General features: G+C 42.3%; 1 protein-coding gene across 1 annotated transcript in view; it reads left to right on the plus strand.

Moving 5' to 3' along the window:
• The first annotated feature begins 1,885 nt into the window (after nt 1-1,885).
• The window catches only part of LOC138665400 (pendrin-like), a 201,085-nt gene continuing 186,971 nt past the window's right edge, over nt 1,886-15,999 (plus strand). The window contains exons 1-3 of the mRNA XM_069752845.1: nt 1,886-1,915; nt 3,878-4,034; nt 13,583-13,722. Coding sequence (XP_069608946.1) covers nt 3,883-4,034; nt 13,583-13,722 — 292 coding nt within the window. The 5' untranslated portion in view covers nt 1,886-1,915; nt 3,878-3,882. The remainder of the gene's footprint in view (nt 1,916-3,877; nt 4,035-13,582; nt 13,723-15,999) is intronic.

The raw sequence follows: 15,999 nt of genomic DNA on the forward strand, positions 1-15,999 counted from the left end.
GGTTTCATCCATTTAGGGCGATTACCTGGCTATTTAGCTGTCTGACAATGATCAGACCATTGCCAGCCGTAGCTTTGCTCAGTGATGTGTGTGCCTTTTGCTTAGAATTTTACAATTCTGATCTTTGTTGCCTTGGAATTTGCCTTTTGACCAATATTTTGTATTGCTTGTTTGCTTTTGATGTACTTTGACCTTTGCTGCCTGAACTCGCACTTTACCTTCTGACCATTCTTTTGCCTTAGCCTTTTGACTTTGACGTGCTTTCCTGTTATTTGACCTCAAACTCCTTGACTCCCTTGTCTCACAGCTCAGAGGCACATTCACCACCATTTTCACTATATACTGAAGTTTTTTAGAATTGCAGCATATAGAACAAGCAATTGCCAAGTCATTTACTGCACATCTGATGTCTTAAAAAGAAAAGAAAAATAAATGCAAAATTGCCTATTTTTTCATCACTTCACCCCAGCTGAAATAATTTCCTATCTTGCAATACATTATATAGTAAAATGAATGGTATCATTCAAAATTACAACTGAGCTCACAAAAATAAAAAAAAGGTATGACTCTTGCAAAAAGGGAAGGAAAAACAAATGCACAAAAAAGAGGTTAAACCTTCTTCAAAAAACATTACAAAATACACATCTCTGAGGATTAAATATCTAATTCCCCTATAAACATAAAACCTATATAATACAGTTCATTAATTGAGCTAAGCTGGCAATGATTGGTATTAATAAAAGGATGGGGAGAGAATATCTTGCATTATATAACATAGCATGAATTAAACATTACCTTTTAAACTACAAAATGTTGACAAAAAAGTGAATAAATAATAAATTGTTTTCAAAATCCAGGGCTTACCACTACTTATCCACGAGGACCCCCCTCCGATAACTAAAAGGGGGATCCAAACTATGCTATTTCCCTATACTGCCTAATGAGAATAAAAGGAATTTGATTAAAGTGATGACTGAGCATGTATGCGTGATTGAGGATTTAATATGTGATCGCTTTATTACAGGATAGAATTATGGCAAAGTTACTGTGTTTGCCTATGTAGCAATGTTGAGGTTCATTTGCAACCATTTTGGCACAACTCAAACTATATGCAAACATTAAAGTAACCATCAATGTGAAAATACTCTCACCATGTGTCTAGGAAATTACTTTCGTTAACTTGTGCTTCTTCATTATTACCACTTCACTTTGTATACTTCTTGGTTTAATGAACTATTGGACACTAATAAGCACTAAAGTCCTCGGATCAACAAAATATCAAACTATAGAAGAAATCACAGGAAAAGCTGATGCTGTGGATTAAGTTTCAGGGAAAAGAAGGTTCTACAGAGGGAAACAAAAGAGAGATTGCGAGAGAATATAGGGCAAGAAAACACAAGGTTAATGATGGCCAGTAGAGATCTTCTTGTAGACACTGTCCATATAAGTTACCGTAAATTAGGGTTGATTGGGACCACTATTTATGATAAATAAATAATTCCTCATTGCTGAGTGATTCCATAAGAAGACAATGAACTTCTTAAATTAAGTTAGTAATTAACTAGATAGGTCTATAACCCAACTTTGAATGCCAAGTTTTTGATTGCTGTCTTTCATTTCTAAAATCTGTTGCACAAGTCGATCATTACCTTTCTCTCAAATGTCCTGTCATGTTTGCACATCTAAATACAGCATAAAGGGCGTATGATTGAAGGGTTAATTATCACAGGCAAGAACTAATGTGAACTTCCAAACACACTACGTATTTATGTGTAAGGCCATGTCACATTTTTCTTGTTAAAAATGTAGATGAGGGACTCATAAAGCGATCTTCCCCTGACTTAGTGGCACTATATATTGAGTAAGGGTAAACATAGAAGAATCTTCCAAGGTTGCTTTGGCTGGAACAACACAGGTAGGCAAAAGGCTTGTATGACGACCCCTTTATAACTATCTTAAGTATTATTAACAATATTTTCCTCTAAATTATGTATGGAAAACCAAAAACAACCAAAAATGAGGTATCTCAATTTGAGTGGTTTCGATTTTGAAGATATTTTAGGAATTTATTAACAATTAGAAATCTGTACTAAAGCAAAACCTCTTGAATTCAGAACCATCTTTTAGAGAAGATGGTTTAAAAGACCTTTTTTAATAAAGACTCTTTCTGGCTTTTTATGTGGGATTCAATTCTGATTCATGTGGGAAATTGTAGAGAATTTGTGCCTCAACGTGCTGACATTGTTTGCAAATATGGCATTTTGTATATATTTTTTTATTATCGAAATACAGGAGAGAAAAGAGAAAGTCACTAAGATCTTAGTACTAAGCAAAATTCTAGAAATGTCTACTAAAAAGGGCTGCTCCAATGTCATTACCTCTAATTTTGGGAAGCTTTTACCTACGTTGATGTACATACTCATACTTGTTGGCCACCGTTATCGAAGCTCTATTGTGACCTTTTTAGCCCACATTAACCTAGCACCACACCTAAGACTTAAATGAGCAAATATTCTTCCACAAGTTGGATCAAATCTTAAGGTCTGCTTAGTTATATCCAGTCACTCCTAATTTTATTTCTAATGCTTGGGAAACAAGGTTTTCTTTATTCTAAAACCACCCATTTATTATCAAGATCTCATTGCTTCTTAAAGAGGAGCTCTTACTTGCCAGAAATATGTCAATGATTATTTCTACTTGATGTAAATGTTGCTGTTCTCCTGATTATGGTTTCATTTTTTTTTGTTCCAGCACCTTCACATACCTATGATATAACCAACTCTATCCTGTAAATAAATAGGCTTTTTAGCCAAGTGGGGGCGGTTCTCTAATCTTCTCTACAGAAGTATGTGTGAGGGCCATGTCCAGTTGACTAAAAAGACGGAAAAAGGGCCAAATTTCAGGAACAAAGAGGAACAGGGACACAAGAAAAAGAATTTCAGATTTAAAAGAACTTTCACATTTACACAAGGAAGAAAATTACATATTGATGGCAAGTAACAGATCCTCTGTAAGGAGCATTCACAGTACATGTCTTACAATCTTCTCCAGAATTCTAGTCAAAGGTCCATTTTAAGGTTTACTCTATATCCCACTGTCTAAACATTTTAAACATCCACAGGATAGTTGAGAACTCACTGATCGATGAGGGTCCAACCTCCGGTACCTGCACCAATAGGCCGAATTGGGAACATTTATGTCCAACAGGGAACTTTTATCCTCATTACATAATGAGGGGGCATGTTGGTTGCTCATTTCTATTCATTCTCTATGGGGCTACCAGAAAAAGCAAAGCGCAGTATTCAGCCGCCCTATATGAATGAATTGATCGCTGTTCGAACATGCGCACTGTTACTACATTCTAACAATTGGTGCAGGTTCCAACATTCAGACTCATACCGATCAATAAGTTATCACCTATCCGGTACAGGAAAGATATATATCTTGGTACCGTGTTAGCCAGTAGATAGAAAAATATTTAGAATTGAGAGTCCTCAGTGGTTGATACCTTTTAATGGCTAACTGAAAAGATGGTAACAAATTGCAAGCTTTCGAGACTACTCAGGTCCCTTCGCCTGATGAAGAGACCTGTGTAGTCTCGAAAGCTTGCAATTTGTTACCATCTTTTCAGTTAGCCATCAAAAGGTATCAACCACTGAGGACTCTCAATTCTAAATATTTTTCCACCTATCTGGTAGAGATTTAAGTTTCACCAAGCATTATTTGTCATATAACGAAGTTACCCGGCGAGAACCTAGTTTACCACATTGGAGGAACTTGTCTCATTGAAGCCTTTAATATTATACATTTTTATGCTCTTGAATAACCGACAATTGATCTTGGATAAAGAAACCTTTATTTTACCTAATCTTAACAGTTACAATGGTGTTGCCAAATATGGACTTACCCAAAGGTGGGAATACCCAGTATTTGGTGCGGAGGACGATTTATGCTGAGCCATCTTTTCAAGATGATAATGAAAAAAAAGAGATTGTGCCGAAAACATACCGTGAACGACTGAAAAAGAGTTGCAGGTACACTATGTAGGCCTTATAATTTACCGGAGAATTCGGGAATTTCTTTAATAAAAAAAAGAGAAGCTTTTACTGTGTAACCAATAAATTCTAAAAAGAACTAAAAAATTAGAATAACCGAAGACATAGGCTTTGTTATATAAAATTAAAATATGCCAAATGTGCAAAGGCAATATCTCGTGGTGTAAATGTGAAGATATCCTCTAGAATATAGGAATAAGATGTCACTACAGACAATAATAATGTGTTACTGACAGTCACTTTCTAACATGACGCCAACATCTGTTCAGTTTGGCACAAAATAAATATTTCTTAAATTATATCTGTCAGCAGCTTGTGGTTATTTAATCTGAGAGCAACATATTGTAGGGGCAGAGAACCTAATGTGACACTTACTAGGCTGTGTGCTGTAGTTTCAATACAATCAGTTTTTTTAACAGCAGTAGATGATCAATAGAGGACTAGGTGTCATGTGCAGGCCAGTCCAGCTAATCTGTGTAACCCCGCCCCACCACTGATTGGCAGCCTGTTATCAGTGTACACAAAAGCTGCCCATCAGGGTGTGGGCGGGGTTATACAGAGCTCTATATTCATAGCACTGCTACATCTACAGCAGAATTAACAGGGTTTGTATCAAAACCACAACAAGCAGCCCAGTAAGTCAGACATCCCTGGAATTAACCTCTCTTCCCCTATATCATGCTGCTCTCATTTGCATAGCAAAAATCTGGTGATAGATTCCCTGTACGAATTTCAGGTTAATTAATGCCATAATTCTGGGAAAAAAATAATTGTCATTTTTTCACATTTTATCCGTTTCTGGATTCTTTGATGCTGTAGAATATGACACAAAAGAAAGTAGGCATGTAAGATAAGAATCTAAAGAGGGAATATAACATATTTTCATTGAGTTAATCGATAACATTGAAGTGACTATAAAGCTATTTCATTGGTGTTATATAGTCATCAAACAGTAACAAACTCCAGAAAATGTTACCTTGTGCATAACAGCCAGGCCAGCACAACTTTCCACCAAGGTGGAAATGTCAACTACTGAGTACATGAACTCAAAATGGTAGATAATATAATTGCTATGGGACTTTGTAAAAAGTTAGGTCTAAGACTGCTAGACATTTCTTATTTCACATTTCACAATATGCACACATTAACAAATCGATTTCTTAAACCTGAAGAGGCTGATGTACTAACTTTGAAAATCAATGTCGCAAATGCTATTTATTTTTGAAAGTTTTTTGCCAGTCCCAACTGGACTCATAAACACTCAACTTAATATCAGGATTAAACAGTCAGTCTGTGATGGTATTTCAAAGTAAGTACATCAGCTTTGTCCAGTCCAACAGATCTGTGGAAAAATATATGTACAGTCCTGCTCATCGTTATTGGCACCCATGAAGTGTAAGTACATAAAGTTGGAAAATCTCCTGAAAAAAATGAATCAAGTGAAACAGATTTTTTGTATAGAGCACTCGTGTTTAGTAATGAGCGAGTACACTCATTGCTCGGGTGTTCCTGAGCATGCTCGGGTGGTCTCCGAGTATTTGTGACTGCTCGAAGATTTAGTTTTTGTTGGCCTCAGCTGCATGATTTAAGGCTGCTAGCCAGCCTGAGTACATGTGAGGGTTGCCTGGTTGCTAGGGAACCCCCACATGTAATCAAGCTGTCTATCAGCCGTAAATCATGCAGCTGCGGCAAGGAAAACTAAATCTCCAAGCACTAACAAATACTCGGAGACCACCCGCGCGTGCTCGGGAAAACCCAAGCAATGAGTGTACTCGCTCATCACTACTCGTGCTAAATACAAAAGAGCAAATGATAAACAATTTAAGACAAAAAAAAAATTGGAGGGAAAAATAGAAAAACGTAAAGCTGCTGTGACACTGGTATTGGCACCCTTTACATTAAATTAGTATGGAAACACATTTTGACTCGCCTGTGGTAAATCACAAATGAGAATCCCCTGTGATTAATTGTCGGTGCCCATGTGACATGAATTAGCCAATGAATGATGACTTCAGTGTTTTAAAAAGCCACATGGTAGGCCTTGTTACTTTGCCACAATGGTCAAGACAAAGGAGCTGTCTGAGGACATCAGAAATGCTACAGCAAACATAAGACTTCCAAAGGTTATAAGGCAATTTCCAAAGACATTGGCATCCCAGTTTCAACAGTGCGCAATGTTATTAACCCCTTCCCGACCCATGACGCCACGTAGGCGTCATGAAAGTCGGTGCCAATCCGACCCATGACGCCTATGTGGCGTCATGGAAAGATCGCGTCCCTGCAGATCCGGTGAAAGGGTTAACTCCCATTTCACCCGATCTGCAGGGACAGGGGGAGTGGGAGTTTAGCCCAGGGGGGGTGGCTTCACCCCCTCGTGGCTACGATCGCTCTGATTGGCTGTTGAAAGTGAAACTGCCAATCAGAGCGATTTGTAATATTTCACCTATTATAACTGGTGAAATATTACAATCCAGCCATGGCCGATGCTGCAATATCATCGGCCATGGCTGGACATACTAATGTGCCCCCACCCCACCCCTCCGATCGCCCCCCCAGCCCCCCGATCTGGCCGGTACACTGCTCCGGCTCCCCTCCGTCCAGTGCTCCGCTCCCCCCCGTGCTCTTGTCCGCTCCCCCCGTGCTCCAATCACCCCCCCGTGCTCCAATCACCCCCCCTGCACTCCGATCCACCCCCCCGTGGCTCCAATCACCCCCCCGTGCTCCAATCACCCCCCCTGCACTCCGATCCACCCCCCCGTGCTCCGTTCCAGCCCCCCCGTGCTCCGTTCCAGCCCCCGTGTTCCGTTCAAGCCCCCCCTGTGCTCCGTTCCACGCCCCCCGTGCTCCGTTCCACGCCTGCCGCGCTCCGATTCCCCCCCCCGTGTTCCGATCCCCCCCGTGGTTCCCCCCCACCCCATCATACTTACCGATCCTGCTGGGGTCCCGTCCTTCTTCTCCCTGGGCGCCGCCATCTTCCAAAATGGCGGGCGCATGTGCAGTGCGCCCGCCGAATCTGCCGGCCGGCAGATTCGTTCCAAAGTGCATTTTGATCACTGAGATAGATTATATCTCAGTGATCAAAATAAAAAAAATAATAAATGACCCCCCCCCCCTTTGTCACCCCCATAGGTAGGGACAATAAAAAAATAAAGAAAATTTTTTTTCCCACTAATGTTAGAATAGGGTTAGGGTTAGGGGTAGGGTTAGGGGTAGGGTTAGGGCTAGGGGTAGGGTTAGGGGTAGGGCTAGGGTTAGGGGTAGGGTTAGGGCTAGGGTTAGGGCTAGGGTTAGGGTTAGGGGTAGGGTTAGGGTTAGGGCTAGGGTTAGGGTTTCGGTATGTGCACACGTATTCTGGTCCTCTGCGGATTTTTCCGCTGCGGATTTGATAAATCCGCAGTGCTAAACCGCTGCGGATTTATGGCAGATTTACAGCGTTTTTTTTCTGCGCATTTCACTGCGGTTTTACAATTGCGATTTTCTATTGGAGCAGTTGTAAAACCGCTGCGGAATCCGCACAAAGAAGTGACATGCTGCGGAATGTAAACCGCTGCGTTTCCGTGCAGTTTTTCCGCAGCATGTGTACAGCGATTTTTGTTTCCCGTAGGTTTACATTGAACTGTAAACTCATGGGAAACTGCTGCGGATCTGCAGCGTTTTCCGCAGTGTGCACATACCTTTAGAATTAGGCTAAGTGCACACGATGCGGATTTGGCTGCGGATTGGCCGCTGCGGATTCGCAGCAGTGTTCCATCAGGTTTACAGTACCATGTAAACATATGAAAAACCAAATCCGATGTGCCCATGGTGCGGAAAATACCGCGCGGAAACGCTGCGTTGTATTTTCCGCAGCATGTCAATTCTTTGTGCGGATTCCGCAGCATTTTACACCTGTTCCTCAATAGGAATCCGCAGGTGAAATCCGCACAAAAAATGCTGGAAATCCGCGGTAAATCCGCAGGTAAAACGCAGTGTCTTTTACCCGCGGATTTTTCAAAAATGGTGCGGAAATATCTCACACGAATCCGCAACGTGGGCACATAGCCTTAGGGTTACTGTTGGAATTAGGGTTGTGGTTAGGGTTGTGATTAGGGTTATGGCTACAGTTGGGATTAGGGTTAGGGGTGTGTTGGGGTTAGTGTTGGAGGTAGAATTGAGGGGTTACCACTGTTTAGGCACATCAGGGGTCTCCAAACGCAACATGGCACCACCATTGATTCCAGCCAATCTCGTATTCAAAAAGTCAAATGGTGCTCCCTCACTTCCGAGCCCTGACGTGTGCCCAAACAGTGGTTTACCCCCACATATGGGGTACCAGCATACTCAGGATAAACTGCGCAACAATTACTGGGGTCCAATTTCTCCTGTTACCCTTGTGAATCTAAAAAAATGCTTGCTAAAACATCATTTTTGAGGAAAGAAAAATGATTTTTTATTTTCACGGCTCTGCGTTGTAAACGTCTGTGAAGCACTTGGGGGTTCAAAGTGCTCACCTTACATCTAGATAAGTTCCTTGGGGGGTCTAGTTTCCAAAATGGGGTCACTTGTGGGGGAGCTCCAATGTTTAGGCACACAGGGGCTCTCCAAACGCGACATGGTGTCCGCTAACAATTGGAGCTAATTTTCCATTCAAAAAGTCAAATGGCGCGCCTTCCCTTCCGAGCCCTGCCGAGTGCCCAAACAGTGGTTTACCCCCACATATGAGGTATCGGCGTACTCGGGAGAAATTGCCCAACAAATTTTATGATCCATTTTATCCTACTGCTCATGTGAAAATGAAAAAATTGAGGCGAAAATAATTTTTTTGTGAAAAAAAAGTACTTTTTCATTTTTACAGATCAATTTGTGAAGCACCTGAGGGTTTAAAGTGCTCACTAGGCATCTAAATAAGTTCCTTGGGGGGTCTAGTTTCCAAAATGGGGTCACTTGTTGGGGAGCGCCAATGTTTAGGCACACAGGAGCTATCCAAACGCGACATGGTGTCCGCTAACGATGGAAATAATTTTTCATTCAAAAAGTCAAATGGCGCTCCTTCCCTTCCGAGCCTTACCATGTGCCCAAACAGTGGTTTACCCCCACATGTGAGGTATTGGTGTACTCAGGAGAAATTGCCCAACACATTTTAGGATCCATTTTATCCTGTTGCCCATGTGAAAATGAAAAAATTGAGGCTAAAATAATTTTTTTGTGAAAAAAAGTACTTTTTCATTTTTACGGATCAATTTGTGAAGCACCTGGGGGTTCAAAGTGCTCACTATGCATCTAGATAAGTTCCTTGGGGCATCTAGTTATCTAGTTTCCAAAATGGGGTCACTTGTGGGGGAACTCCAATTTTTAGGCACACGGGGGCTCTCCAAACGTGACATGGTGTCCGCTAAAGAGTGGAGCCAATTTTTGATTCAAAAAGTCAAATGGCGCTCCTTCCCTTCCAAGCCCTGCCGTGCGCCCAAACAGTGGTTTACCCCCACATATGAGGTATCAGCGTACTCAGGACAAATTGGACAACAACTTTCGTGGTTCAGTATCTCCTTTTACCATTGGGAAAATAAAAAAATTGTTGCTAAAAGATAATTTTTGTGACTAAAAAGTTAAATGTCAATTTTTTCCTTCCATGTTGCTTCTGCTGCTGTGAAGCACCTGAAGGGTTAATAAACTTCTTGAATGTGGTTTTGAGTACCTTGAGGGGTGCAGTTTTTAGAATGGTGTCATTTTTGGGTATTTTCAGCCATATAGACCCCTCAAACTGACTTCAAATGTGAGGTGGTCCCTAAAAAAAATGGTTTTGTAAATTTCGTTGTAAAAATGAGAAATCGCTGGTCAAATTTTAACCCTTATAACTTCCTAACAAAAAAAAATTTTGTTTCCAAAATTGTGCTGATGTAAAGTAAACATGTGGGAAATGTTATTTATTAACTATTTTGTGTCACATATCTCTCTGGTTTAACAGAATAAAAATTCAAAATGTGAAAATTGCGAAATTTTCAAAATTTTCGCCAAATTTCCGTTTTTATCACAAATAAACGCACAATTTATTGACCTAAATTTACCACTAACATGAAGCCCAATATGTCACGAAAAAACAATCTCAGAACCGCTAGGATCCGTTGAAGCGTTCCTGAGTTATTACCTCATAAAGGGACACTGGTCAGAATTGCAAAAAACGGCAAGGTCTTTAAGGTCAAAATAGGCTGGGTCATGGAGGGGTTAAGAAATTTACCAAACATGGAAGCATTAAGATCCTCCCTGGATGTGGGGGAAAGAGGAAAATTGACAAGAGATGTCTTCCAGAGTTGGTGCAAATGGTGGAAAAAACACAAACATAAAAAGAGCTGAAGGCCAACCTGGGACAGTCTGAGGTCATGGTTTCAACAAGTATCATAAGCTGCATGCTAAATCAAGCAGAGCTTTATGGGCAAAAGCCAAGGAAGAAAACATTGCTGAAGAAAAGACATAAAAATAAGCAACTGATCTTTGCCATAGAGTACCTTCATAAACCATAATCCTTCTGGAAAATGTTCTGTGAACAGATGAAACAAACATAGAGCTTTTTGGCAATGCAAAGCAACAGTTTGTTTACAGACGATGCAATGAAGCTTATAAGGAAAAGAACACTCCAGCAACAGTTAGGCATGGTGGAGGATCCATAATGTTGTGGAGTTGCTTTGCTGCATCTGGTACTGGAGCCATTGACTGTATCACAGAAATCATGAAATCAGAGAATTTTGAAGAGATTTTAGAGCGAAATGTCCTACCCAGTGTAAGAAAACTTGGTTTGAGTTCGAAGATCATGGTTCCTCCAGCAAGACAATGATCCAAAGCACATATCCAAAATTACACAGGAATGGTTGAAAAAGAAAAAATGAACTGTTTTAAAATGGCCATCAATGAGTCCTCCTGACCTCGATCCCATTGAAAATCTTTGGGGTGAGCTGAAATCTGTCATTGGGAAAAAGAACCCTGCAAACATTCAAAAGCTTGAACACACTGCAAAGGAAGAGTGGGAGAAAATACCAGACGAGAAGTGCAAGAAGCTTATAGATGGCTACAAGAAACCTTTGGCGGCTGTCATCAATGTGCAGCCAAGTATTACTCAGGGGGGGCGTTATTGCTGTACATGCTGTTTATTCTGTTTCGTCCTTGAATTTGCAACATGTTCGTTGAAATACAATGTTTAATTGCTGTATTAATTTGTACCACTACCGTATATACTCGAGTATAAAAAAATTTTTTGGGCTGAAAGTGCCCCTCTCGGCTTATACTCGAGTCACGGTAGCGGTGGGGTCGGCGGGTGAGGGGGAGAGGGCGCTGAGGTATACTTACCTAGTCCCAGCGATCCTGACGCTCCCCCTGCCGTCCCACGGTCTTCTGTGCTGCAGCTTCTTCCCCTCTTCAGCGGTCACGTGGGACCGCTCATTAGAGAAATGAATAGACGGCTCCACCTCTCATAGGGGTGGAGCCGCCTATTCATTTCTCTAATCAGCGGTGCCGGTGACCGCTGACAGGAAGAGCTGCAGCACAGAAGACCGTGGGACAGGCGGGGAGCGCCAGGATCGCTGGGACTAGGTAAGTATGTCATACTTACCTGTCCCCGTTCCAGCCGCCGGGCGCCGCTCCATCTTCCCGGCGTCTATCTCCGCTCTGACTGTGCAGGTTAGAGGGCGCGATGACGCATATAGTGTGCGCGGCGCCCCCTGCCTGATCAGTCAGAGCGGAGAGAGACGCCGGGACCGGATGCCGGAACGAGACGCCGGGAGCTGCAATCAAGAGAGGTGAGTATAGTTTTTTTTTTTATTGCAGCAGCGGCACAGATTTATGTGGAGCATCTATAGGGAAATATGAACGGTGCAGAGCACTGTATGGGGCAGTATGAACGGTGCAGAGCACTATATGGGGCAGTATGAACGGTGCAGAGCACTATATGGGGCAGTATGAACGGTGCAGAGCACTATATGGGGCAGTATGAACGGTGCAGAGCACTAAATGGGGCAGTATGAACGGTGCAGAGCACTATATGGGGCAGTATGAACGGTGCAGAGCACTATATGGTGCAGTATGAACGGTGCAGAGCACTATATGGGGCACAGCTATGGGACAAAAATGAACGGTGCAGAGCATATATGGGGCACAGATATGGGGCAATATGAACGGTGCAGAGCATATAGGGCACAGATATGGGGCAATATGAACGGTGCAGAGCATATAGGGCACAGATATGGGGCAATATGAACGGTGCAGAGCATATAGGGCACAGATATGGGGCAATATGAACGGTGCAGAGCATATAGGGCACAGATATGGGGCAATATGAACGGTGCAGAGCATATAGGGCACAGATATGGGGCAATATGAACGGTGCAGAGCACTATATGGGGCACAGATATGGGGCAATATGAACGGTGCAGAGCATATAGGGCACAGATATGGGGCAATATGAACGGTGCAGAGCATATAGGGCACAGATATGGGGCAATATGAACGGTGCAGAGCATATAGGGCACAGATATGGGGCAATATGAACGGTGCAGAGCATATAGGGCACAGATATGGGGCAATATGAACGGTGCAGAGCATATAGGGCACAGATATGGGGCAATATGAATGGTGCAGAGCACTATATGGGGCACAGATATGGGGCAATATGAACGGTGCAGAGCATATAGGGCACAGATATGGGGCAATATGAACGGTGCAGAGCACTATATGGGGCACAGACATGGGGCAATATGAACGGTGCAGAGCACTATATGGCACAGCTATGGGGAAATAATGAACAGTGCAGAGCACTATATGGCACAGCTATGGGGAAATAATGATCTATTTTTATTTTTGAAATTCACCGGTAAATGCTGCATTTCCACCCTAGGTTTATACTCGAGTCAATAAGTTTTCCCAGTTTTACTCGGGTCGGCTTATACTCGAGTATATACGGTAATTAAAAAATCCTGAGGATATAACTTTGGTACATTCACATTTATTTCTGAAGATATTGTACAGTCTATGAAAAAAATGAAGGGGTGCCAATAACAATGAGCAGGACTGTATTATGACATCTGGTGACAGATCTGGATTAAATAGGGGATAATAGTCTGTGCAGGTCCTACAATGTTAGCAAACATTGGGGTCAGGAATAAGACCACTGTTTATTCAAAGAACAAGAAGGCAACAAAGCATCAAGTCATCTTGTCTAAGGTGTTACGTCATGGTGTGAACAAGCACCAGAAGGGGAATCATTTTGTGCTATAGGGCCATATTTTCTCTACATACAGCCCTGTTGGAGCTAATAAAATGTAAGATAAACCATGGCCACACATTGTGACTCATGGGCCGCGATCATTTTAGCAATCTGAGACCCAGTTCACTGACTGAAATACTAAAAGTGGACCAAAGTAAAAGAAAAATATTAGCCAAAAATAAGCAAAAATGTAAATGATGATATTTCATAACTATAAGTATAATGATAGTAAAAGGACTTAAATTTGTTTATCTCGTGCCTAATTACTGAGTTGTAATTTTACATTTTCTTCTCATAGCTGTTCAGGTAGAAAAGTACTCTTGATAATTAAATCTGTTTTGCCAATTCTGGACTGGCTTCCTAAATACAGATGGAAGGAGTGGATAATCAGCGACATCATTTCGGGAGTCAGTACTGGACTGGTATCTACTCTGCAAGGTGAGTTTACGCATTTATCCACTATGAACAACGCCATGGCTACTACCAGCTGCATACAATGAAAAGCATTTAACTTTTTTATCATATGGATATTGCCCCCCAGCCCAAAAATAGCAGCCTGCAGATGCCCAGAAAAGGCACATCTATTAGATTTGCCAATTCTGGCCCTTTTCCCGAATCTTCCCACTTGCCCTGTAGCAGTGGCAAGTGGAGTTAATATTTGTAGGGTAGATATCAAGTTTGTATTGTCAGGTGACATGAAGCCCACAGATTAGTAATGGAGAGGCATCTATAAGACACTTATTCATTACTAATCCTATAGTTATATGGTAAATAAAGACACAGCCAGAATAAAGTCATGTAATTGAAAGAAAGACACAGACTCCTAAGGCTGCGTGTCCACGATCAGGATGGCCGGCGTTATCGTTGGAGCGGCAAACCCACTCTGCGGTAAGCCCCGCCCCCTTTCTGGGACGTGATGATGCCGGATGTGTTCATAGCACACATCCGGGATCATCGCTCCTCACCATAGGGCCCTGTGTTATACCTTGCGGCGCCGCAGCGTCGCCGCAAGATATACGGACATGCTGCGATCTGAAAAGTCCGGAGTCGCAGGGCCGCCGCGTGCGTGTTACCACGCATAGTGGAGACGGGATTTCATTAAATCCCCTCCACTATGCTGTAACATCTGGATGCTGCGTGTTTGACGCTGCGTCCCTATGCAGTGTCAAACACGCAGCGTTAACTGCACGTGGACACATACCCTTAAATAATCTTAAATAAACCATACTTATGAACTCGCCTAATTCCACCGAAGCCCTTGATCACCTGTAATAAAGATAAAGTATAAAAACAACAATATACCATGCCTGTCTGTCATTCTGTCCCACGCTGTAACCCATGTCTGGGGGATAAACAGTTTTCAACCTGGATGGTGCCAAGAGGCGACTGTCCAGGCTGAGAAGCACTGGTGACTGAATTGCTGTGAGTGCAATGTGGTGATGTCATTGAGTTTACGTCCGGTCACCGAAGCTCCGTTCCCAGCTAGCTGAACTGCGGTGATCTCAGTGAGATCACCGCTAGCAGCATGAGAGTTATTAGCGGCAGCAGATGTCGGATGATGGGATCAGTAGTCCCATCTGCTGACACCAGTGACCAGAGGTAAACTTTATACCTCCAATCACAGTTGAGTGCTCACGCTGTCTTTTGACAGTGTGGGAACTAAGGCTCTCTGACTGGCGGGGATGATTCCACCGCCGATCAGAAGCGTTGTTTGCCACGCTGTCTTGCACATTACAGCGCAGCAAACACTGGATTTTCTGGCCCCCCATTCAAGTGAATGGGGTCCAGGTTCAGGTTTGGGTCTGGGTACTGTTGTCGTACCCAAACCCAAACTTTTTGTAATTGTTCGGCCGAACCGGCGGACCCGAACATCCAGGCGTCCGCCCATCTCTAGTCTGAATGCTTTCCGTACCCACTGTATATACATAAACATATACATAAACTTGTATGAATAAGCTTTTTCCCCTTCCCGATTTCCTGTTCTTTTGCATGTTTGTCACACTTGAATATTTCAGATCACCAGACAAATTTAAATATTAGACAAAGATAACACAGTTAAACACAAAATGCAGTTTTTACCTGAAGGTCTTTAATATTAAGGGAAAAAGAAATCCAATCCTACAGGGCCCTGTGTGAAAAAGTGATTGCCCCCCCCAGAATATAAATTAACTGTGGTTCGTCCATAAAAACGGAAGAGAACATTTTCACCATACTCACATTTTAGGAAACAGCTGTGTTACTATTTACCGACCAGAAATATCCAATGTAATAAAGAGGTGGACATTCACATCCAATAATTAAAAATACCTTCCAGCTTTTTTCCAAATACTTATCTTTAAAATCCATACAAGGATGATGTGGTACAGGATCCACTCTGACATGTTTCAGGAGCCTACTGCGCCCTTTGTAACTGTGGTTTATCACATCTTTGGGAAGCTGAGTCCCAATTCCCTAGCCAAACCCAAACCTGATTACTGCCATACCGGTTCTCAATAGAAAAATCACTTAAATAGAACATGCCTGACAAAGTTAAGTAGGTAAAAGGATCCACAAAAGCTAGACATCATCCAAAGAAAGTCTGGAACAAATGAGAAACAAAGTATTTGAGATGTATCAGTCTTGAAAAGGTTATAAAGCCATTTCTATAGCTTTGAGACTCCAGTGAACCACAATGACAGCCATTATCCACAAATGGCGAAAACATGGAACAGGGGT

Source organism: Ranitomeya imitator, chromosome 2 (genome assembly GCF_032444005.1).
Source record: "Ranitomeya imitator isolate aRanImi1 chromosome 2, aRanImi1.pri, whole genome shotgun sequence".
In the NCBI taxonomy this organism is placed as follows: Eukaryota; Metazoa; Chordata; class Amphibia; order Anura; family Dendrobatidae; genus Ranitomeya; species Ranitomeya imitator.